The following is a 25,750-nucleotide window of genomic DNA, read 5'->3' as shown; positions in this document are numbered from 1 at the left end:
TAATACAATCTTCACTTTAAAATACAAAAAGCACATCTACTTTTCCTTTCAGATTACCTTAATGTGCCATGAAAAGCACATTTTCTCGTCCATTAAAATAAAACCCAAGCACACAATTAAGCTTCTTTATAAAATTAACAAAATTATCAAAATTCGCACTTTGAAATACAAAAATTTAAAAAACGTGATTCTTCCAAATATAAAGCAAAAATAATATTAACAATAACAGAGATTACACTAATAATAGATCTAAAAAAATTTGCACTAAAATTGTGAAATATTTTTCTTCCTTGCTATGTATTTAATGGACACTAAGTACGCAAGAAAATTGAAGTTCGACAAGTTTCGCCAGGAAACAAAAATAATAGACGCAAGAAAATCCACACAAAAGTTGTGAAATATTCTATTTTCGTTCCTTGCTGCGTGTTTCACGGGCACTGTGTGCAAGGAAAGTCAGGTTCGATGCGTTTTACCAGAAACGAGGATGATCCATGACGGTGGCGGGCAGAGATCCATCATAGCAGTCACGCGAAGTACACAGGTGACCCACGGATTCTAATCCACATCGTGGATACGCGTATTACCATTTTGAAATGAAACGAAAATTGCGCTGGAATAGCGGGACGCTTCAGCCCCGATTGGATCGCGGTTTCGATGAATCGAATCGTGATTACGCTCGCGCTTAAGTAGCAACGTTGCTCTGTTGATTGCCGTAATAGCCTATTAAGCCACGTAAACAGACCTATTGCCGCTCTGAAAGAAAGCTTATTCGTGACAGATATTCGGGAAAGTCAGGACGAAATAATGGCGATGATTACCAGGCAGGGAATTAATTGGAAATTGGTGTTCGAACATTATCGACGCATTAACACCTGATAAAATTGTGTTTTTCTGGCTGATCGGCGTTATTTTGTCTCGATGAAATTACGCTTTCAAAGGTTGTTTTTTCTTTTGGGAAGATAGTGTTAGGAAAATTCTCAATGGAAATTAATTTTGTAAGATTGTACCTGGGGATGGTGATAGTTTTACTGTGTAAATTTCAAAAATGACAATTTAATTTGAAAGGAAATAATTTCTGAAATTAATTTTCCTACAAATTTTTCACTTAACTTTCCTTCCGAATTTGTTGAATATTTATAGAAATCAAACACTTCCCATTTCCATGGATAGTAACAGTTTCACTGTGTAAGTTTCAAAAATGACAATTTAATTTTGAAAGGAAATTATAATTTCTTCATAATTACAGTGTAAATCTAAAATTAATTTTCCTACAAATTTTTCACTTAACTTCCGTTACAAAATTCATCCAAATGTTTGTGCTTTCAAACGAAATCACAACACTTTCCATTTCCAACATTCCCGGTAACATTTTATTTCTCCCAACGTACCCTCGTAAATCATTCGTTTCCGCGTCTCTGTCTAAAAAATCACCTTTGAATTTCCCGCATGGAGAAGCGTAGTTCACATTTTCAAGTACATACACAGTGTGCATCTTTCACAAGAATATTGTGAAAACAAGAGGCAACGCGTGAAAACACAGGTTGAAAAGGAGCAAGTGATGGAAGAACATCGTTAGCAGAACTCTCTGGGAGAAGAGTTAATTCAGTCGAAAGGATGGCTGTTCCTCGATGGAAAACTAATATCCGGCATTATCGAGGCCGTTATTTATTTTTACTCTGCCGGAGAAACTGATTACTTTTCCGATATTTATTTCAGCTGTCGTATAAAGGGGGTGGCTTCCAACGTAGGATTCGACAGGATTTTTGTTTTTATAATTTTTTTGTGTCTCGATTCCGCATCAGTTTCATCGATAGGTGAATTTCGTTTGGCGCAGATGCAAAATGCGCTCTTCCTTGCTCTTCTTTTCTTCCTCTGTGTGTGCACGTTAGTGTGTGTGTGTGTGAGACTAGAAATTCGTTTTTATTTGACTTAGATAGTAATGGTTGCTAGAAATCGAGTTCGTTATTTCTCCTCCTGTTTCTTTGTTTCCATATCCTGAGCTTGGGTGCATTGCAGTTTTCATAAATTATGTGAACCCGGTTGTGGAAATTGCACGTGGAGCTGATTGAATACGCTTGAGTACTTCTTTTGTGTTCTATTTTCTTCGCTCTTTCGTTTTTCGAACGAAATTGAATGTAGCTTGTTCGATGAATTTTTTATACCAACGTAACCTTCCTTTCTTACTTAACTGCAGGAAAGAAGGTACAGCTTTTATGAAGCTTTCGCGCTTCTAATGCAATATTTCTAGCTTTGTTTCTCTTTTCACTCGGCCGTTCATCGTCAGGTTTGAGTATCTCTTTCGGTTTCATTCTTGTAGAATGGGAAATGTGTAAGTAGCAGTTTGTTTTTTTGAAAATGTAAGGAATAATTGGACAAAATTTCTTTGAACAAATTGACACGAAAATTAAGTACTTTTGACAATGTAAATTCGTGTTAAATCAAACAACTGTGCGAGAGTTCAGTTGGTACAGGGTCGCTCAACTATTTAAGCCCGCGGCGGGCACGAGTGCCCGTCGTTGCCCGCGGGCAGTCCTGAGGGCAAGCTTTGGGCAAGGGACGTTAACAATCGTTACAGCGGAATGGAGAGCAACGATTGTGATTGGAGTATTGGCTCGAAGGTTCACAGTTAGTAATGTACATTTGAATCACAATTTCGAAACAATACTCTGAAAATTCGAACCACTTCGAACTTAATTCGATACTTAAAAAGTCTCAATAAATCTTGAATCTTCAGAATTGCGATAAGTCTTGAAATATCTTTGCAATTCATTTTTCGTCGCTGATTGCCAAAAATGTCAAAAAATTCGCAAAAAAGATTGTTCACATTATATGAACAAAAACACACTTCGACTTATAGCCATTACTACTGACCCTTCCACATAATATTTTTTCTAATAAATATTCTAATCCAATCTTTTTGGCTCACGAATGCTCGAAGAACGCTAATATTTTTTCCATTTAAGTAAGAACGTGTACAGAGTGAATCCAGTTGCGTTTGTTTTAATCGTCTTCGCGCGAGGCGTCGCGCTGTCGAATTCTCGTCATGCCTATTCGTTTCGCGGATTGTTTGCTTGTTCGGCCGCTCCGTTGGAAACTCCGCGGATGAAATGATTTTCATAAGGCATTGTTGATTCGGCCGATTCGCGTACGCGCGAACGCGATGCACACGTTCGTTCAATATTTGCGAAAAGTGTGTCGACGCGAGCGCCGCGTGTAAACATCAGCCAGAACGTGTTTGCCACCCACGGAACCGTTATAATATTTAATTCGTTGTTTCGAAATTTCTGCTTCGACGTTCGATTGATTACGCGCTCGCACGTTCGCTCGAATCTTGACTGAGAGAATTGTGCTCCGCGCTCGGAAATAAATCCAGCGACAGCGGGATCGAAGCAACGAATGTCAATTGTGTTAATTCGTTGATTCTTCGTTATTCTTCGTTCGTTCTAATTTTTTTGAACATTTTTCAATACGATATTTGAAGCGACTAATTGTGGGCGAAATAATTTGCAATGCACGGTGTATTGTACGAAATGATTTCACATCTTCAAATCTGGCAATGTTTTTCTCAGGCAGAGACAAATTTTTCGGTGAAATCTACCGCGTATTTGTAACAATATCAATTTTCAGTAAGCTTTTAAATTCTGTAGGTACTCTACGGTATAAAAAATTTGGGGTCACGCAGTGTGTTGTATTTATATTGATGCAGTTACATCGTTTATAATTAAATTGTACGTTTTTGGTTAGGAACTTGGAAGCTTTGAAAAATGTGTAACTAAATTCCCAGGGCTTTTTCGGTCGCACTCTTTCAATTTATATTCGCATTGCAGATGAAAAAAATAAAACCACAATTTTTTACTTTCTTTTTTTCCATTTGAAAGCAACATTTCTGAAAATTTTGATACGTCGTTTCTTTCGGGAAATTGTAGATATATCGATATCTTATATTTTTCTTGTAAAATAGAATGTGCGTGTAAAATCGAGAAAATTGAACTGTTGAAATAGTTGAGATAATTGAGAAAGTAAGATATTCGACCTATTTTTTTTCTTCTATCTCCTCTGTTTTCCATTAACAATTAGAGCGATGCTTTTGATACGCGGTACAACGGCGCTGTGGCGTTATTTCAAGGAAAGCTTTCCGACTACGGGAAGTTGACAAAGGAACCGCCAGCCCCTTTGCAATTCTTCAGAAACGCGTTACACGCGGGGAACAAGAAGTTGCAAGAGTAAGAACGAGAAAAAGTTTCGGTTTTGCATCATTTCACGAAAGTTTGCCTTCGCGATGGATGCAGCTTGTTGTGAACTGTCTCACTGATTAAGCAAGCCTGAGATTTATCATTTTTTGAAGATCGTTAAATAGAAAGGGACGGGATCTCCTCTTTCTCTTGGAACTTCCTGTTCAATTCCAAGAAAGAAACTCGTTAAAGAAAACCCATTGTGGAACCTTCACCGTTAAGTGTTTCTCGGATCATTTGTAAATGTGGTACCTTGCAGCAGTGACAATTGAAAAAATATGAAAAGTAAATATAATAATAATTTTCTCTTTCTTCTTCAAACTCTGGGAACTCAGACAACTCTTAAACAATTCGTACATTTTTCTCTATATTACACTGATCATCTCAATAAAACATTCACTTTTTTATTCATTTTCACTTGTGCGAGTGATTATCACCAACTTTTTACCTTCGAACTTAAACCCACTTTTACACCTTAAATCGTGTTTGGTACATACTTTATTGCCTACCTGTGTCACAAAATTCCCAAAACCTGTCAGCACGATGTCCCGCTAGAATTGAGGACGGATTTTGGGAGTTTGGGGATGCTGCGCTTTGATTTCAGTGAGATATTTAATCACAGTTTCCTAAGTTACCATGTGACTGATTGAAAACGTTTTGGGTAAGAGCTTTGACGTGTGTGAGTAGGTCAGGAATGTTAGTTTCTGCGTGTAGCTTGTGGACAGGGAAGTCCCTTGGGGCATTGAGGATTATACGCAGGAATCTATGATTTGGCTGCTGGGCACCATGCTTGAGCAGCCTAGGTGAGAATTGATCTAACCCATGCTGGGTATAGATGGGTTTTATGTTTGCTACCTTTCCCTATTAATGGGTACAGTGCTCTGATGGATGATAGTTGCCTGGGAGTGCTCAGAATGACCTGTTTCCAAGTCAGTCTGTTATCTACTATGATGCATATCTATGATAAATATCGAGGAAAGATTCTCCATTTTCTATAATACACAATTCATGCCACTGTTCGCTAGGAAGACACTTCCTTTCATTTCTTCAGTTTCTGTCACCGAACACACAAGCTACTTTTAGGTTCTTCCCTTTAAAAACTGTCGACACTTCTCTAACTTTCTCTGTTGTAGCTCTTTTCCTGCGCCCCTTGGAATTATACAGGCAAAGACCAATATTTTAGGATACTACGCTATCTTTTTTTCATTGTGAAATTAATTATCTTATGAAAACTTAGCTGATCTTTTATAGTAAACGAGAAGATAACAGAACGTACACAAATCTAAGTATCTTCTGTGAAATACACTGTCACTGGTAAATAGTTGGAATGAAGAAGTTTTCTGACAAGAAAACGCGTGCACAAAGTGCATTCGAAACTCGCTTACGACAAAGAACACTCAGCTTCTCTGCCCATCAGAGAATTAGACACTCGCAGGTGCACAGACCAAAGATTTCAAGCTCCTAGAAAGCGCCTTTCGTTCGTTCGTTTTACGAAATTAGCCTGTTGACCACGAAACGTCCAACAAAAGATACTCGTGCAGCTGATCCTGGATGGCGAAGAGATTTGCACGTGATGTTCAGCTGGTGACAGTCTAAGCCTGGTGTTCAAGGCTTGCCTTTAAGCCAGAAAGAAAGGAAGAGCGAGAGTTGGATGAGAAAAAAGCTGTCCTCGGCCTGGTAGGCGGCTTCCTGCTGCTTTGCTGATCTCGCGAGGATACCGAATCTCCTCGTAAAAAATGCAAGGGACACCTTCCCTTTGATTGTCCTAGGCGGTGTGCATGCGGCAAGATCAAACGACAGGCGAAGAATAAAAACGAAGACAATAACAAAGAGCTTAAGAAATCTGCCCCTCTCAAAGGAAATCATCTCATCTCGGCTGAGGCTTCTTGCGCGAATCGCTGAGGTCTTATCTGACCGCGTACTTCTTCTGCTTCTTCTTCTTTTTTTGAAATTTTTTTTTTGTTTCGTTTAGACATTGACGTCTAGGAAATTAAGAGATGACTTCTTTGGAAATGGAGGTTAGGTTAATGGAGTGGTGTGAAGTGGAGTAGCTATGGCTTTTAGAATTTTTTAGATGAGATTGATATGGAAAAAATACGGTAGAAAGGAATTGTGTATTTTAGGAGAATTTTAATTTTATTTTTCTTTTCAATTCTGAAATTCTCAGTTCTCAAATTCTCAATTCTCGAGTTCTCAATTCTCAAGTTCTCAAATTCTCAATTCTCGAGTTCTCAATTCTCTCGAATTCTCAAATTTTCAATTCTCTCGAGTTCTCAATTCTCAAGTTCTTAGTTCTCAAATTCTCAATTCTCGAGTTCTCAATTCTCTCGAATTCTCAAATTTTCAATTCTCTCGAGTTCACAAATCTCAAGTTCTCAGTTCTCAAATTCTCAATTCTCGAGTTCTCAATTCTCGAGTTCTCAATTCTCAAATTTTCAATTCTCGAGTTCTCAATTCTCTCGAATTCTCAAATTCTCAATTCAAGAAAATTTCTTCTTCTAAAGCAACATTAGGGTAAACAGTGAATTCTAATTCAATGAGAAGAATAAGAATTGAAATAAGATAATAGAAAATTTACTTATAAATTGCAGACACTTGACGGAGATTCACTTTCACAAAATATATTTGTACTCACATATGTTTTATCATAAATAGTATGTTTGAATAGCTTTACGAACTTTCTCGACAAACACTTCGATTCATTCCTTCCTTCATCGCGACGAAATAATTAATTCATCCTTACGAAGGTTACTCTAACATTGTGTAATTGTCGTTAACAAGAAGGAAGAAAATATTTCAACAAAATTGAAGAACGCCTTTAAAATCCTGGTAAAGCCTCTAGAAATGGAGGCACTTTTTTGCCTGGTTTTTAAACAGCCCTGAAAAGGAAACGGAGTCGAGTGTTGAATGAAATAATTCAGAAACAATGAAACTTCGATAAAAATTTCGTCAAAGCACGGGTCCCTTAGAGGAAGTGACCCACATTTATAGCAAGCTGAATGTGATTTAATTAGGTAAATGAAAGGGAGCTGCTTCGAACGTTGAACAACAAAGAACACGTACAATTTCGGGCGTTTCGGTGAAATTTACATTCTTCACTAATTGTATACCAGCTGGTTTCTGATAGAAAGAATCATGAAAATGTTAACTCATTTGTAAATTTGTTTCAAGGGGATTAATGCTCGTTTCAGAAGGATTAGGTTAGGACGCTGCTTCTGGTTTCAAATTAATTCTCACGGTAATAATTAGCATTACTTCTTCTAATCCTCAAAAATCATCAATTGTTACATTTGTAAATAATTCTAAAATAAAGTAACAATATTAGCAGTGAAAAGTATTATTTTTACATTTTCCAAAAATTTCTATCCACAAATGTGATTTACAGAAAATGTGAAAATTAATTTACAGCAAATATTTAGCTAGACTTTCAATTATCAATTATCACAATCACAAATTCGAAGAAATTAATAATTATCTTTAATTTATATTAAATTTCGTATATGTTGCTTCACTTGTTCCGCGAGTTTGTCTAAATAAAACTGGAAGGAGTCCCAATAAATTATAATAATTCCGGAAGTAAGTGTTTTTAAAGCGGGAAGCACGATGGAGCTGGTTGTAATTTAAATTCGAAAGAATCGAAAAGTGAAAAGGGAAAAGGCGGGGCGAAGCGAGATGAAAGGTGGAAAACGGCAGGGTTTATCCGCACGATCGAGTATTTTTCTTGCGTTAACGTGATTACGTTAAATTCATTTTCGAAGCAGGTACATAGTGTTTGCACTCGATAGCGATGCATTTATCGTCGATGGAAACGGTTAAAATGGAAAGGGGTTGATTTAAAATGATCGATTTGCGTTTAAAATGTGAGAGGTAATTTAATTTCGACGAAAACGCTTAACGCGATAAATCGTCAGAGAGAAAAGAGGAAGAGTGAATTTACCGTCACGCTAAATTAAATACGCGAAACAGAATTGTTCGAATGCGTTAGATTTAATCAAAGTCATACCGTACGGTTAAAGGGCCTAGAGAACGGGATTCTCGGAAGAGAAGAGAATTGGTAAAAAACGAGAAATATCCGGCATTTAATGTAAGAATGTTCTATAAAAATTGATTATTCTGTGAAATCAACGTATTATTGTATAATATGATTTATCCTTTAATATTCTGTTAGATCTACACTTTTTCAAGTTCAGAATTTTCAAGTTCAGAAAAAGAGTTTTCTAGAGAAAAGAAAAACGACAGAGTATCATCTGTTTTATTTATTTATTTAATTCCACGTCGACGTAGCAACGATTGTTTTATAAAAATTCCAAATTTTCTGTGAAATTCGAAAATTAACGATCCTTGAAATGATCACTATCGTAATTCTTACTAATTGTATAACACATTCTATGTTTCAATATTATATTTTAACGTCATATACATTTTTTCATGTTCAAGTAAAAATTTTGAAATAAAAAATCTTCACTCAGTTTGGTGACAATTTTTGGTGTGCCATAATCAACGACACACCTATCAGTATTTTATTTTTATTGTTCCGAACGACGAGTAATTCTAATTACAATTTACAATTCCAATTCTACCGTTTGCAATTTTTCTCAATTACCGAAAACTCCACAGAAACTTCGACTACTGTTTGAAAAAGAAACGCCGTTTCCGCAATTTATGAAAAATAAATTTCTCTAGCGATATTTCACAACGAGCGTTGCCTTGTAATATGCAGCAGTGTAACATTGTTACCGAACATTCAATTAACATGTGCTGAAGCAAAATGATTTACGAGTACTGCATGGAAAAATCGACATCCTAGAATATTGGTAGGTTTATGACACGTCCGATAAATATGGTTTGGGGGGGCCTGCGAACACCCCAGGTATAAAAATGCACACTGTCACCACGCTCCATAAGCAGTTCTAATTGTGCGCCCGTCTTGGCTACATCTGTCTGAACATCTTCTAAAATATAATTATTTACCTCACTCCGCACGAGTTATTTATTTAATACAACCCCTCAACAACATGCAATGTTACAGCTTTTGAAACGGTAAATGGCACGCTAATTATTTTAAACTCCCGTTTAAGCTATGCATTCGTTTTCACCTGGATTACATTCCCCGCTAATTACTCTGCTACCATGGAATAATGCGTTTTACACGCTGTACTATAAATTGTTCCTTCTCTACGTCTAATTAATTTTACACGTTTGAAGATTTTTCGTGGAACAAATACGCTCGAAGGCTGGTCGAAGCGAGCTGCAACTTTTGCGAGAGAAGAAAAAGAGGAGAAACAGATAGAAATCTGTTAATTCTTTTGCGCTGGCGCTCGAGAGTTACGTTTTATTTGCCGGATCGTGCATCACGTGCCTTTATCTCGCCGTTGAAGAAATCCAATTTTCTCCAGTTACCGAGTCTCTAATTTTTTCCCCTCGCTAATGGACCGAATGAAATGAATTCAAATGCTCCCTTAACAGGTACAATTACCAGCAATTCGTCGAAGGCAATTATCTGCCGCCCTTTGACCGCTCTCTTTCTAATCGCGCTTTCGAGCGGAATAAAGGTCGAAAGACAATGGGGCAAGGGCGAAGAAAAATAATCGAGGCCGCGGTGGGAAGGGAGTGAAGTGAACAGATAAGGAGTAGAGTAAGTAGATAGGGCGAGGGAAAGAAGTGCGAGAGAGAGAGAGGTATACGAGGAGTAACAAGTGATAAGAGAGGCACTTGTAAGAGGGAAAATTGTCTATGAGTTATGGCACGTTCTTTGTATCCGTGTCTCTCTGTGTAGGTGGCAATCAGATTGCCCAGAATGTTTAATAGCTGTGGTTGTTCCGTACCGAACATTTTTTTGTCTATTTTCGCATCGAGCCTTTCTCCTTTTATTTTTATAGCTTAAGGAAATTGTAAGACGGGCCTGAAGAATCCACGACCCATAGGATTAGCCGGGGCCGTTATTAAGCGCGTACCCTCGGTAATTTCACCACCAGAACTCAGTTTATTAACCATTGTCCCGATTTTCCAATTACTGAACTAGTGTCTTCCTTCTCTCATGTCCTATCTCCTTTTTTCGGAATTCCCCAAAACCCCGACACCTCATCCTTCTACCACCACCTTCTACCACCACTTCCAACCACCACACCCTACGACCAATACTTAATGTTCTTATTTCTCCCATTTTTCACTTCCAAAATTAAACTCCGCCCTCAGTAGCTGAGATGCGTGACTTCCTCTGAATTTCGAATCAGTATCATTCTGAACGTTAAACAACCAAGTATTGAGTCAGTCCGAGCGCTGAACGCATAATCAAGTCGTTTATATTATAACGTTGGAGAAAGGGTATTCCGGGATCGCTTCAGACCTCGTTAGAAAACAGTCCGATTTTTCTCTCGTGATCCAAGTTTGAAACATAACTCAAACCGACGCGAGTACACGACAGTGGTTTTATCCTTTTTTTTCTATTTTATTCAATCTTTTACGGGTTTCTTTCATTCTACCGCGTTTGGTTTGCGCCTTTATTGCGCGGAATGTGGGAGATAAAAATAGACGAGGGAAATTGGGGGGAAACTTCGTAGAAATGTAGTTCAAGTGACGTTAATTACGAAATCTGTTTCGGGCAATGAAACCATCCTCTGAGAAAAGATTGTGTTTATTTACGAAATTGTGCAAAATATTGAAAAAAAAGGGTAAATTCAAAATTGTGTGCATTTTTGAAAAACATTTCTGCTTCAAAATTTGCTCATATCGATCTTCTTCTCGTAAATTTTTTACAACCATAATGTGAGACATTAAACACAGAAGTTTTGAAAGTAGGTGTCTGATTAATTGAATTTAGCAAGAAATTTTTGTTGAAATGAAGTTTCTTTTGTCCCTTCACCGGCTGGATTGCGTTAAAACAAACTGGAGTATGGCATGATTAATATGGAAATCCATCATGCCCGTTGGATTCAAGAAGACAAGTGTATATAGGGTTATATTGTAACAAGATAGATTTCAGCAGCAGTTTCCTGCTCTAACTGTAATGGAATGTATGTAACAGACTTCGAAGGCTAAGTCGACTTGATGAATTTCCGACATAAACTAACTGCTATTGGCGTAAACTAACTGCAGTTTTCTGAGTTATGTTTCACAATGATCTCGCTAACCTTTAGCTGCAAGATAATGACATCAGATTCTTGTAAATTTCGACTATGAAAGAGGAAAGCTGAACCAGGTGACAAACAATATTTTTAGTCGTCATCTAATAAATTGGAAATCAAATATAGAAAACTTTTCGTAGAGAAATTTTATTTCCAATTATCAAATACAACAAAAATACCATACACTGGTTAATTTTACATATTTACGTCCAATTTACGCCGATCTATTTACATAAAATGCAACACAGCTCCGAAAAGGAACAATAATTACGCAGAATGTAGAATTAAAAAGAGAAACGAATGAGGAAAGAGTTGCAGTTCTTCCGTGCCTAATAACGGGCGAAAATTAAGAATCGTAAGGAAGAACGATACACGGATAGGAGAGCGTGCAAGAAGCGGCGACCATTCTCAGCTCGTTATTCACCTTAATTAAGCGTGATTCATCAGGAAGCGCGGCGAGTTTGTAGGAGGACAAATCTTTCGCGGCGAAACGAAGAGAAGAGAGAAGGCGGCAGGGAAACGTGGGCCGATTCGTCTTCATTAATTACTCGCGGCGCGTCGAGCCCCGGTCTTTGAAGCCGCGGCTGCTGCATTATTTCCGCGAATGCATCAAAGCCCTGACTCGTGGCCGTCACGTTTCACGGCTAAATTAATTCGAGCAGGATCAGCAGCTTCCTGCCGAAGGTCAGCTGCCGGCTTGGGAGAATAACGCTGGAAATAAAGCGTTTCTGAGCTGCTGGTTTGCATTTTAAGTCGCATGCGACAATTTCAATGAAATCTTACCGGCGTAGGTGTATTCACGCTCGCGTTATTGTGTACGCTCGATATCTTTGGTGCTTGGAAATTTCTGAGGAAATTCAGTATTTCGTGTATTTAAAAAAATTTTAATTGTTAAATGCCTCGATTAGATAAAAAATAGATTATCACTTCGGGATGTTCCTTTGCAAGAGCAGAATTGTCATTCTGATTACTTTGCATGTGTCGAATAGTGCTCTTGCCATCGACGAAATAAAATGAAAGAAAAAAAGACAATCGCATTCGAAGGTTCCATGCCGGTTCGCTGATAATTCGAAGATTCGTAGAATCGCAGGGATCGGTGGTCTTTTTTCCGGATTCAACGACGCGTGATAAACCCAAAGCCGTGCTCCCTTTTCGCGGAATAAACCCTTTGCCTTTGATCGGCTGCTACGAAATCAATGTCGGATCAAAGAACGTCGAGGCTGCTTCTACGTCTCAATGGGACTGTTCTAAAGGGACCAGCTTCGCGGATATATGTGCCAGAGTGACTTTTCAAAAAGCTGCTGATTCATGAAAATAGCCGAAAAAAACTGAACAGACGATTTCTATTTGCGTGCCGCGAGGAGAGATCATTTGTATACGCTTCAGGTAGAACGTCGTGGGAATTACGATCTGTTCCAGTCGAGCAATCAGAGTGAAGTAGAATACTAAATACAGAGATACTTTTGAATTTTTAATTGTTCATTTTTAGTCGCACAAGCAAGCAGAATCGTTTAACAACCTTTGTATAATTTATGCGACTATAATCGTGATATTTATCGTGATGAAACTGAAATTATTTTCGATAATATCGATAATATCTCCAGCAAAAGTGTCCAATTTTCCTAAGAAATGTGTTCACAGGGAATATTATTTATATCTGAGAAAAATGTAAAACATTTCAAATTATGTAGGAGGACCTTTTTGGTAGTATTGCCATTAGTTTCATAGTGCGTCAACAATAGGTATGTCGAGTGATTAAAAAAGCCATAAGGCAAGGGGTTAATCGTTACATGCAGAGGGACAAAACACTGTCGCGTTTGTTATCGAAACGATGTAACGGTACACATAGTACAGTTCTTTGGCGTGTTAAGACACCGCAAAACAGTCATCCAGAACATTCCTCACAGCTATCCAGAGCAAGCTAAAACTCTCATCAACTCTCATTAACAACTTCTGAGAAACAAGCAATTGCAGCTCGCGACAGTAATCCAAAATTACGCTTCCGGATATCATTTAACGGCCGCGAACTGTCGTTAAATCGTAAACCAGAAACGATCTTGGCCCGATTTCTCGATGAATCGAGGCGAAACTGTCTTCGGAATATCAGCGGTTTCGCGAATAACGAGAAACAGGAAAAGCCTCCACTCGGAAAACCGCAAAATTTCCAACGTATCCGAAGTTTCGAACGTTGCATCGAAAAGCTGCTTGTAATCTTGCGATGCGCGCTCGTAATTAACGCGCGTGGCCCGATCGACCGAAAAACAACCGGATTATCCGGCTTGTTGCTTCCTAACGGATCGATCAGAAATTTCGAGCGGTGCTCGCGCAAAATTTGTTCGACAATGCACACGAGTGGACCGATTTATGAACAGATATCGCGAATTTAAACTCATTCCACTCGTAACTCTCCATTGTAACGTCGTAAATTCGAAGATTTCAGAATTTTAACCACTTTCGTTGAAAATTAAATAAAAATTCCCATTTGTACGATTTTCACTTTTAAAAAATCGGAGAGCAAAGCCGAAAGTTACATTTATACCCTCTAAAAAGATTGAAACTTCTCGTTTAATAGTTACCTAAAAAAAAAATTCCCAAACTTTAGCCATTTTTAAGTACCTTCTTATACGACTACCACGTGTTAAGATACATAAAAGTTTACAATATTATTACTCGAAAGTTAGTCGAGATATTTTGACGAAACTAGGTTCGTAAGAGAGATACAAGCTTCTTCTTTGTAATAAATTTTATTTCACGCAAATACGACTTTTCGTTGCGAAGATATCGTCGTTCAAAGCGAAGTGCAATTTTCACCGCTTCGTTCCCCCCACTCTCGCAGTCTCTCCCCTCCACTGACCTACCCCAAGTCAGTAGTGCGTACAGTGGTCATTGTCTGACGCCCCAGCCAATGCCTTTTACTACTACTACTACGTAGCGTACGCGTTTCTAAGAAAAAATGTAGGTCACTCCGCTCGTCCGCCATTCATGCCCTTTGCGTACTTTCGCGTCTTATATCTCGAGAACCGATTGAAATATCGATTTGCAACAAAATGCAGTATCAAAGAGACACTTGTTTCTATCTACCAAATAGATTATACACAAAAATCTTGCAATTCCTTTTTTTTTTTTTTTTTAATTTTTAGCGACGCGATAAATATTAACTCTTTGCTGTCGAACTACGGGATGTAAGGTGTTTTTATTTTCCAAACGCTTCGTGGACCGTTTGCCTGCAAAAATGGGGAACTCGTTTGAATAAAATTTATATGTTTTTTAGACAATATTTGAGTGAACACGCGCTACTGAAAAATAATTTCGACCAGTAGAGCTACCATGCCTACGGAAAATACTGAAAACTCGGAAAATTCGACCGCAAAGAGTTAAATTTCCTTAACACTAAACCGCATCACGCCTGGTCAAATGACCGATTTTTAAAATTGATGCGTAATTTTTTTTTTATTATTATCTAAAAGCTATTTTCTGCGTTGTTTCCTATATTAGATTGACAATCACCTGTAAAAGTTTTCTTTCGGAAAATTACGGTCTTTAGTTATATCTCTAGATTTTTAATACGGTAGGAACACGTTGAATGGATATTCCACGAGCTCACTTATCGTTTAGGCGTGTTTTTGTTCATTTTAATTTTGAACATGTGCGCCATTGATTAATGAGTGTGTTTTTCGCAATGTTGCGCGAGTCACGTGTGCAATTGAAGAAAGTGCGTTTCACTATATCAGACATTCTTTACTATCATCCATTTGTAATTACCAGAAGATAATAAACAAGTACCTGTGCAGTTAGTGTTAAAATAACGAAGACTCCGCCGACTTTTCTAAGCGCGATTCGGCTGGCCTCGTTCCGAGAGCTAGACGAAACATATCTCCCTAAGGGCGGTCGTATTGCATGAAAAGTGTTCTAAACCGTGGGCCAGAAGGCGAGGGTTTACGCAAGCTGGAATGACTCGACTAAGTTGCGGATTTCAATTCGCTGCCAGGCTCTTAAACTGTTGAATTCCGCGAAAGGGAACAAACTCGCTCGGCTCACCCTGCTGGTTCCGCGTTCGCTGAGTTTTGCGTTGTTGCGAACCATTTAATATCGTTCACCAGGAGCCGGCAAACTTTTCCGCCCAATGTCTTCGCGTGGAAAGAAAAAACGCTGTCTACGATTTCGCTGGAATAAAACTTGCAGCGGAAATGATCGAGGAAATTGTTTCTACCGATCTTTGATTTATTCTGAATCTTTGTTATATCTAAATAAAATTTTAGATTATATCTCAGCCTTTATTCTCATTTATTCTAAAGCGAAATTATCGTTTAACGAGATTAAGTAATTATCAAATCTTCCATCTTTTTTATTTTCCGTTTCGTAAAGGTTTTGATTGTTTTGTGTTTCACAATGATATTTGAGATATTGTTGGATGAATTCGTGCTTAAATAAAAGAGATAAATAAATTTTATTCATATATATGAGTATTTGTCCGCTGCAAACATTATTCAGCACAGAATAGTCACTTTGTTGAATTTCTGGAACAAGTGGAAGCTTTAAACTCAGTTGATAAAACAGGGTTTTAGGTTTATGAAAATATTGTATCGTTAAGTGTTGCAATACTTATAAAGAACGATGTATATGAAAGGAAAAGAGCGTAAGAATTGTTGAAGATCGGAAACGGAAGCTAATATGCAGATTGGACGAACCGCGAGGAATCTTTCACCGTCAAAAATCGCGTTTCTTGTTCCGCCGGTGCAAATGAGCTGCGGACTTCACTTCGAACCGTAATTATCTCGAGCAAAGTGCATGAATCCATCTCTCCTCCATGCTCGATGAATGCACTGGACATCGCGAAAAGATAAATATTCAGATATGCATAACGGCCACGAAGCTAGAGAATGCTGCTTGCTTGCTTGCTGCTGCTGCTGCTTATTCGTTTGTTTGGTTCACGATTTGTTTTGCCTTCGAACTTTCGCCTTCCTGGTCGTTTGAAAGTTTTCGCGCAAGAAATTCGCTGCTTTCGGGAAAGGAGAAACGATAAAAGTGAAAGATGGAAATTGAGACGAGCTGTCGTTGAAGAAGTTATAAATACGGGAGAATTCAGAGCTGTTTTTCCACTGACTTTAGAAGTGTTTTGATTGAAGTTCGGAGTTACGTTCGAAAAAAATGGGCGATTCGGACGAATGTACACTATCGTTTATAAAAATTAGGGTACTTGCTGATTGTGAAGAAAACAGATCGCCGTTACAAAATTATTAAAATCCAAAAAAAAAAAAATGATTTAGCGTGGAATTTCGTAGCAACAAAAATACTAAGTTATTTAACACTTGTGAATTTAAATCTAAAATTCCTTATTTAATAAATATAAAAATCACTGAGAACCAGTTGTAGCTTTTTCACAATCGATAAAAATTAAGTATTCGACTAGCTCTTCAAGTTTTCCACTTAACGTTAAATCCCAGTCATCCTCGCGTAATTTTATCGATCATTTTGGAGTTAAAGTAAAAATAACTCCGCAGTGCAATTTACTTTCTTTAATATAAATAACAACCGTTTCATTAGTTGTTCCATTTTTTGTATCGATCTAGGAAATATTTGGTAATTTTACGGCGATCTTGCCATACGTAGCTTTGATTTATTATTTAACAGTCACGGTTCGTGATTTATCACGCGCCATGGGGCTGCTTCTCTCTCTCTCTCTCTCTGTCTCTCCTTTTTTTCCCCATTTTTCGAGGTGCGCCGAAATAAAATTGCTATGTATTTTCGGACACGAGGGCGAGGCTTGCTTTCGCTACTAATTTCAGCCCGTCATACACCTTACTTGCAGTTGCACATCACGCGCAATACGATTTACGTGACGTGGACGGCCTCGTGACGAGCTTTCCCAGTGTTCCATAACAAGCCTGCATTCCCTTACCTGGTAATTCCAAACGAAAATATCACACTACTGATTCGAGGTTAACGCGTTCTAAATAGAGCTCGTGCAATTCTAACGCTCTTAAAAAGGTGAAAGGAAAGGACTGTCGGTCGTTTCGATGATAAAATTGAAGAAGAAAAGGTAACTGAGAGCTGTTCTGTGATAAATTGGAAGTGAAATGTTATAGAGGATGATAGATTGATGTTGGGTTTATGTAGTAATTGTGTGTTGTGGAGTTAATTTTGAAATAATAAATATACAGAATTCGGAAATTGTGGAGAATTGGAATATTGAAATTTTTTAATTATGGAATCTTAGAATTTCGAGTTCTCTAATTTAGAGAATTAAAATCTTTGGAAATTTCAAATTTTGGAGGATTAGATCTTGGATTTTTAGGATCTGAAAATTCTTAATTTAGAAATTTAGAAATTTTGAGACTTTAAATCTTTGGAAATTTAAAATTCTAAAATATTAAACCTTAGGTTTTTAGGATCTTGAAATTTTTAATTTAGAAATTTAGAAATTTTGAGACTTTAAATCTCTGGAAATTTCAAGTTCTGTAGCATTAAACCTTACATTCTTAAAATCTTCAAATTTATGAATTTTGCAATTGTAAAAGGTAAATAGATAATAAATTTTACGACTAAAATAAAGCTGTATACCTCCCAAAGAAGACGCGATACTTAATAACAATTTGTGTTAAGTTTAAAAAGAAAAGTTACACTCCCTTACAAAATTCCTCAACTCGAAGCGGAAAAGGAAAGAGAAAAAAGGAAGCAGTCGGCATATTGATTTCCCTTTAATCAGTTTTGTTTTACTTCCGCTCTAGACTTCCTCGTTAAATCATATTGCAATTAGCAAAGCTACTAATTACTATAATTACAGTAGCACGTAAATGTTTACGTTTCGGTATAAACCCGAAGTAATTAATACAGGTGATCCAATTATTCAAAATTTCGTTCGCGGAAAGATATCTGATACAAACTCGAAGATTACTTCTTTACTAGATCGACGTAAAAATATAATATACTCCATAACGTCAGAAATATATCCACGAGAATTTCATCTAATTCGTCCTAAATTGCAAAAAATCGTAACGAGGATAATCTCCTCCTCTTCTCATTTAGATTAGTTCTGTGTGGACAATCTTCATTATCCTTCGGGAGTATTACTTCAAATGAAGCACAAAATCTTCTTTCCTCTGTTCGCGGACTTCATCAAGTATAATATGGACATTATCTCGTCAACAATGCCTGCTCCCTTTCACAGTAGCCGTACTATTTCCGAGAAAAATCGTATTATTTCAAATCTGCATTTCCACGATCGTAGCTAACGATTATTATTCGCCAAAAATCTTTTCATGTTTCATATGAAATTCATACCTCTATCGAATATTCTTCAAACATCGCATAATCAACGATCTCTCCGCTGTTCCAGAGAAGGTATCCAGCATAATCGTGACCTATTACCCTTCTCTTCGCAATCCTTTACTCTTAGGATTAACGAAGTCTTCATAGATACTATAAGACGATTATGCAGATTATCTTGCCTTGACAACAGAAGGCAACTTTATCAAAAGCAGAGGGACCAAATGAATATTAGACACCTCTAAATACCAAACTCCAAGCTTTCTCGCACACAACTGATCGTAACTTAAACTTCGCTTCGAAACTTAGGTTAATTTACAAATTACCGGTGATTTACTCATCTGACTATCGAGTACGAATAAACTGAGATTGTGTTAGTTCTATCTTGTGATTAACCTAGTCGTTATCCTTCTCTGAGTACCGTAATAGTATACCCTAATCTGAGTACCTTTGGACCACTTTTGGAACCGTCACAATTCTCTAATTTTTCCAAATTTTTGATTTTCAATACAAAACTGATCCAAGTAATTTCAATTCGCTTCGTTATCCTTCTCTGAGTACTCTAACACGTCTTTGATAACTTTTTGTGAACTTTCTTCTGCTTCAATCTGGACATTTTTGGAATCGTCACAATTTTCTAACCTTTCCAAATTTCTGACTTTCAAAACAAAAATGATCGAAGTAATTTCATTTCAGCTTCCTTGACCAATCGTTGCTCTTCTCTTTTGATAGCCCTGTGAACTTTCTTCAGCTTCAATTCGGGCCACTCTTGGAACCGCCACAATTTTCTAACCTTTTCGGAAGTCATTTTCAGAACAAAAATGATCCAAGTAATTTCACTTCAGCTTCCTCGACCGATCACTACTCTTCGCTGTGTCCTAATTTTCTCCGGCTAACACGTTTTTGATAGCTCTGTGATCTCAGATTCCCTCTTCAATCTGTGCCGGCTCCTCTGCTCACGATATCGGGTGGGTGGCAGAACGTGATCTCTCATCAGCGACGTCAATTCCCTTTCTCGCTGGGAATTAAGACGCGCGACGTTTATCAGGCAGGCCGTCAATTGCGTAGGGCGATGGTCCCCCTCTAAAGCGTCACGACAGAACAGGAATTAGAGCATCGATTAGACGGTCAATTATGGAATTGCGTCGGGCAGACATAGTACGAGTAATTCGACGCTTCCAGCCGGAATACTCGTGCTGGGAATGTAGATCGTTACGGACTATACGCGCACCGTCCAAAATATAATTAGTTAACCGTCGATAATTAAAAGCATTCGGTACGGGACTCACGTAGTAGTCGACGCGCGATTTCCCTGGCTTGCCGGAATCATTAAATATTCTATTATCAACGATGGATGCGCGATGGTTAGAGAGATTTTTCGCGTCCATTAGAGGACAGAGAGTGGACGCAATCGGACGCGATTCCGCGAGCTATGCAGATATTAACAAACCTTTGTTTCTCGGTTTTTCTCGTTCCGCTGGAACTAGTGTAACTGGTCATTTCGGATAAAATTGGACTTTTTAATGTGTTCTAGATTTTTTGCTTCTATTTGGGGGGGATTTTTCAGGTGTTGTTTGGCACTTTTGTATTACAAAGTGCTTCAGAAATATGCTAATAATTTTCCAGACTAGAATTTCAGTTAGACATGCCTAAAGACGAATGTGGGCCTAATGTGGAAACGATTAGGCATACTTAAATGCTGCAAGCCTAATCGTTACCGCATTAGGTCCTAATTCGGAAGGAATAATGCACGCCTAAGTTGGGCATTCCTAACAGTTGCCATACGTGGCCCAAATGGGGATGGCCGAGCGCACGCCTAAGTTAGGCATTCCTAACAGTGCCATACGTGGCCCAAATACGGGTGGCCGAGCGCACGCTTAGGTTGGGCATTCCTAACAGTTGCCATACGTGGCTGGAATGGGGATGGCCGAGAGCACACCTAAGTTAGGTGGAGTGGGGCTCTCAAACTTATACGTAGGAATATTTACAGACATCTCAGTGTCGGACGTACGCTTGCGTGAGAGCTTTCAACAAGATAAAAGTTTTTACGGTATTCCTCGTGGGATTTCATTAATGTCTCCCACTGACAGCCTAATAAAGCTATTCTAATGTGGGCCTAATGCGGCCCTAACGCGGCTTTTCCAATTAGGCGGTCGTGAATATTCCGCGTTACATACCGCATGCGGGCCTAACAGGCAAATTAGGCTAGCCTAAAACGGACCTAATATCTGCCTAACAGAAATTTCTAGTCGGGTTGATACAAATTGTAATACACGTCTAATTAAAATTAGTGAAGTTGCGTTTCACTTGCTGGTGCATCCTTTTCATTTTATCAAAGATAAAAGTAACTATCCATATAATTATTGAAAAGTAGTTAGACATTTGAGAATATTCATAATTTATAGTCAGGATATTATTAAATATTTATTGTTTCAGTATTTCTAGATTCCACTTATAAAGGATCGAAGGATCTTCCAATAATTATTTTAAGAAAATTTTTTATTTTGAATTCAAATTAATTAGCTATTGCTGGAAAAATTGACAAAGATAAGATAGTGACACCAAAATTTTGCTCACTGTCAGTGGATAAATATTATTTTTGCCTGATTAATGAAGAACGATTTACATGTTGAATTTTCAGTTTCGACGAATAAGTTCAGCAATTGTATTAGTTACCTCTTTTTTACACCAAGTCCGTAGATTTATAACACGTCTTCACATTATGGAAGGTGAGAAGAGTGAACTGTTAAAACTCGGAGCAATCAACACTGCTAACGATGAGCTGAAGATCTTTAAACTGTGAAATAGCTTCGTTTAGCGCTCGCGTCATAAACTGAGAAGCTTTGAGGAGAATAGTATTGCTCTCTCACTGTGAAACGAAATTGAGGTTGAAAGATATACTTCTTGGAAGAATTATGGTAGAATTGGAGAAACGATAGAGCGAAGATGGTAATCGTGGAAATGTAGATTTGAGGATTCGTTGGGATTATTTCATTACTAATTTTTAACAAAATTAGTCCAATTTATTCGGTAAATAATTCAGTATACACTACCAGCAAAAGGTTTGAAATCACCTCCCACTTCTCGTCAATATTAAACCTGCTGCTAATTTTTTATAGATTTGAAGTTTATCTCAATTCTACATTTATCAATGTATCTCATGTCAATTGATTCGAACGATAAAAAATTCTCATAGTCGCTGACTTTTTTCTGGAAATTTTTGTGTCAATTGCAGTGCTCAGTGATTCCAAACTTTTGGCCGGTAGTGTATATTGAACCGCGCCAGGGGTTGAATAGGATTTTTCATAGCGGAAGCAACGCGCTCGATTCATCTGTAGAGCACATTGAAGCCTGCTGGATGCAATTACTATCTAATTGCCTATACGAAATGGACATCTAATCTGGTATACATCATGGTTCTCCTGTAGCCGATAGCAGTAATTCTCTGGCTTATCCCGTCAACGAACGTCGCTCTAGCTTGCAGTTATTAGCGAGAAATCAATCAAGAATGCGATTGTAGTCGAGAATGTCTTCTATCACATTGTCGTCCTCTTGTTCTGATATATGCAGCCTCGTTTTAGCCGTCTGAGTCGTTGTTTATTGGCTCCTTTCTGGTGTATTGTGAAATTTCTACCGTTTCCTTGGTTCAGAATTAATTTTCTCCTGGTCTCTTCGATTAATTGAGAATTAATTTTCCCCTGATCTCTTTGAGTAATTTAAAATTCTCTTGGTCTCTTCGATCAATTGAAAATCAACAAATTACTTAAAAATCGTGGGTATTTAAAAATGTACACTTAGGTATCTTGTAATATTTAATATATCTGAAAATTTTGGTATTTAACCCTTTAACGATCACATTTTTCTCAACTCGATGTGACAAAAATTATCAATTTTGTTTTTTCTTTTTTTTTTTTAATTTAATTTCCAGGCGTGTAAAAATAAGTTTGCTGTTATTTACAATGCTGCAACTTACGTTTTAGCCATAATAGAGAGGATAGCGTAATATTGAAAGTGAAAAATTGCACCGATTAAAGGACAACCTACTATGCAAAGAAAATAATTCAAAAAAATTGCACCGATTAAAGCATAACGTAATACGCAAAGAAAATAATTAAAAGAAATTGCTCACTTATCGGGCGATTATAAAAAACGACGAGTAAAGTTTCCGATTGTACGTCGGTATAAAAATTGATGTGAAATACTTTTCGGAACGGCACGACAATATATTAGTAATGAAGCGACCGCGACTTTATGTTCCCGCAAATTTCGTTCGTATTTTGAGTATCTCCGCGTGTTTCCAAAGTTTGTCCATTTAAGCCAGTAGCAAGCTGTTTATGTTTCATGAGTTTACGACCCTCGGGACCATTTGGAAGAAGCGCGGAGAATGTTTTTGTGCATTACCTCGCGGTTTCTTATACCCTAAAGTGTGACCTATTTAATGAGAACGGTTATCCTGTTCTTGCTAAGCTAAAGTTCCACGCCAATCAGAAAACAGTCAGCCGGCTTTTTCCTGAAAATCAAAAATCGCCGTTAATGGTCCACAGTGAGCTCTAAATCGCCTCTGAAACTTCCTAATCAGTCACGGTTTAATCTTCAAAGTGAACATATGGCGAACGTGGAAAGAAAAGGCGATGTAAGAATGGTATTTTTCTGTTGGAAAATTAGTTATATCGTAGCTGCTATAGTAAACTTAGATATTACACGATATAATGTAATATATTATTAGCATTTTATAGTATTATAATTTAAAAAATAGTCCCTTCTCTTTTTATTCGTTAACTTTCGAAGTCGAGCATCGTTTATCGCGATCGTTAGAAAGATACGACGTGGCCGTTGGAAGAAGTTCGATTTCATCCCTCGCTTGATTACTCGGGTTGGATGTTTCTGACATATTCAGAATAGATGTTTCCCGGGTGATTATTTCTCCAACATGTGTGGTTTTCGCTCGATGCTGCCGTAAATGCTTAAACGAAACTTGAAAATTACTTTTATCCCTTTTCTGGGGAGTCAGGCGGGTTTCGTAATTAATCAAACGAAATCTCGTGCGCACTGAATGTGAAGCGAGCCTGTTTGTCGTTGCAAGTTTGATAGAAAATTATTTGACTCACAAGAGTCATTGTGAAATTATTGAAATCCTAAAAAGAAATTATTCATTCTTGAATCTTGAAGTGTAACGAATACCCATGTATATTGTTACTAATATCGGACGCTAATTTTGGCGGGAAAATGTAATTTAAATCATATGACACTTTCTGCACGAAGATAACGGGTGTCTTAATACTTACGAATTACCGTGCGTACAATTAAACAGTCAGAGCTTTAAAATTTCATTTTTTTAAACTTCCCAATGTTTGACAATACTTTTCTGATAATAACTCACACGTTCTCGGTACTCGGAGTACTCAGGTTTCAATCGCCCATAGTAACGAAAGGGTTAACAATAAACCACTTTAAAGAATACTTTAAACACACGTATTCCTTTGCCAAATATCCACTAAAAATCGGTATTAAATTAACAAAAATATATTCAACTAAAATTGTCTATATTTACCAAGAAAATTCTCCGCTTCCAAATATTTCACAACGAACCAAAACAACCACATCCCCAAAACCCTCGCTTCTTGCGATTTATCAATTAATCAGCCCTCCGGGCGCAACACCGGAACCAAGGTAAAGGAGAAACAGCGAGAGAGAAAAAAGGGAGAACCAGAAAAGAAAAGCTATCCCCTTTCGTCCTCGCCTAAGCGAAGTGTTCCGGTTGGAAACCGGAAGTGCAGGACAGACACTAATCCGACGTTTGTTGTTCTTGTTCCAGAAGAGCATCCAGCTGCAATGCAGCACGGGAACACGGCAGCAGGCTCGCCAACATCGAAGACAGTCCTCGTAATGCTCGCTTTCTTTTTGGGTCAATTGAGATAATGTGTGTTCTCGTACGTGTTTGCGCGTGTGGCCCCAACATGTTTGTGTGTGCTCTGTAACGTACGTGTACGTATGCCTGTGCGTGTGTATGAACGTCGGAGAGTGTATGGAGGAAGGTGTGCACATGCGAGTTTCCGCGAACATGATGAATCTTATGCCGAGAATTAAAGTGAAACTCGATGGATCGTTGGACACGATAAGACGTAGGACACCCACTATCCTGTTTGTACCTTGATCGAAATTTAATTGACGACCGTGTATGCAGCGGAAGGATCATCGATTAAGAAGCTTCCTTGCGCCGCTTGCGTTTTCGACGTTTCACGAACAAGGCTGTCTGGTGAGTTGGTTTTACGTTATCTGATTTTCTGAAATTTGTTTTCTTTCAGTATTCTTCTGTTGTACTTTCTGATTCAAAAGACTATTTCGAGACAGCGGTTACGATTTCGTTTCGGAGTTGGATTCATTGGAGGGAAATTTCGCGGACTCTTTCGTCTAATAGAAAGTACAGTAATAAAGTAATTAATATGTAAGAGATAATATTGTAAAAGTATAACGAATTGATAAGTACACTGAACCACATTGCTGCTCAAGAAATCTTTACCCTTAATCGCAAATTTCTATGCAACTGTTGAAATAGTAGATCTATCTAATTCTCCCCGTGAATTCGGGTAACTTTCGTTCAATTCTAATATGAAAATCCAACTCACAGAATTTTCGACGCAAAATTGAGTTGTTCCGAGGAACATTTCGAACGAGACGTTGATTTCACATAACAACGAAAGGGAAAGCTTCTTCCGATTTCAATTTTTTTCTTTTCCACCGCGACAGAGACGAAGCAAACGAGGGAATAACTGTCTCTCTGATCGTGCTTTTTCGTTCCTTTCGACACCACGATTTTTCGGTGCGGAGAGAAAGAAAAGAGGGAGATCAACGATGAAGGAACTCTGTCGCAGCCGGTTTCACGTGGAAATCGCGACTTTCACAGTGCGTCCGATAAAAGGAAAACGGACACTCTGTCGAGAACGTCGTCGTAGTATCCCAGGTTCGATATGTGTAATAACTTGCAGATTATTACTGCGTTCTAGTGTCGTCGAAGTAATCCAAAAAAAAATGAAGTATCGAGATAACGTTGTACATGGTGTGTTGTAAATGGCGATTCAACAATGAACAAGGATAATATTGCGTGTGAACGTGTGTGCTCGAATATGA

The 25,750-nt window shown here is 37.9% G+C and overlaps 1 protein-coding gene across 1 annotated transcript in view; it reads left to right on the top strand.

Annotated features, from left to right (window-relative positions):
- LOC108576273 overlaps positions 1–24,541 on the top strand; it is a 49,816-nt gene extending 25,275 nt beyond the window's left edge. The window contains exon 3 of the mRNA XM_017939232.1: positions 24,438–24,541. Coding sequence (XP_017794721.1) covers positions 24,438–24,541 — 104 coding nt within the window. The remainder of the gene's footprint in view (positions 1–24,437) is intronic.
- The last annotated feature ends 1,209 nt before the right edge of the window (positions 24,542–25,750 follow it).

This window comes from Habropoda laboriosa, unplaced genomic scaffold (assembly GCF_001263275.1).
Source record: "Habropoda laboriosa isolate 0110345459 unplaced genomic scaffold, ASM126327v1 scaffold212, whole genome shotgun sequence".
NCBI classification, from domain to species: domain Eukaryota; kingdom Metazoa; phylum Arthropoda; class Insecta; order Hymenoptera; family Apidae; genus Habropoda; species Habropoda laboriosa.
Note: the sequence above shows the minus strand (reverse complement) of the source record. Positions and strands in the feature narration are given on the sequence as shown.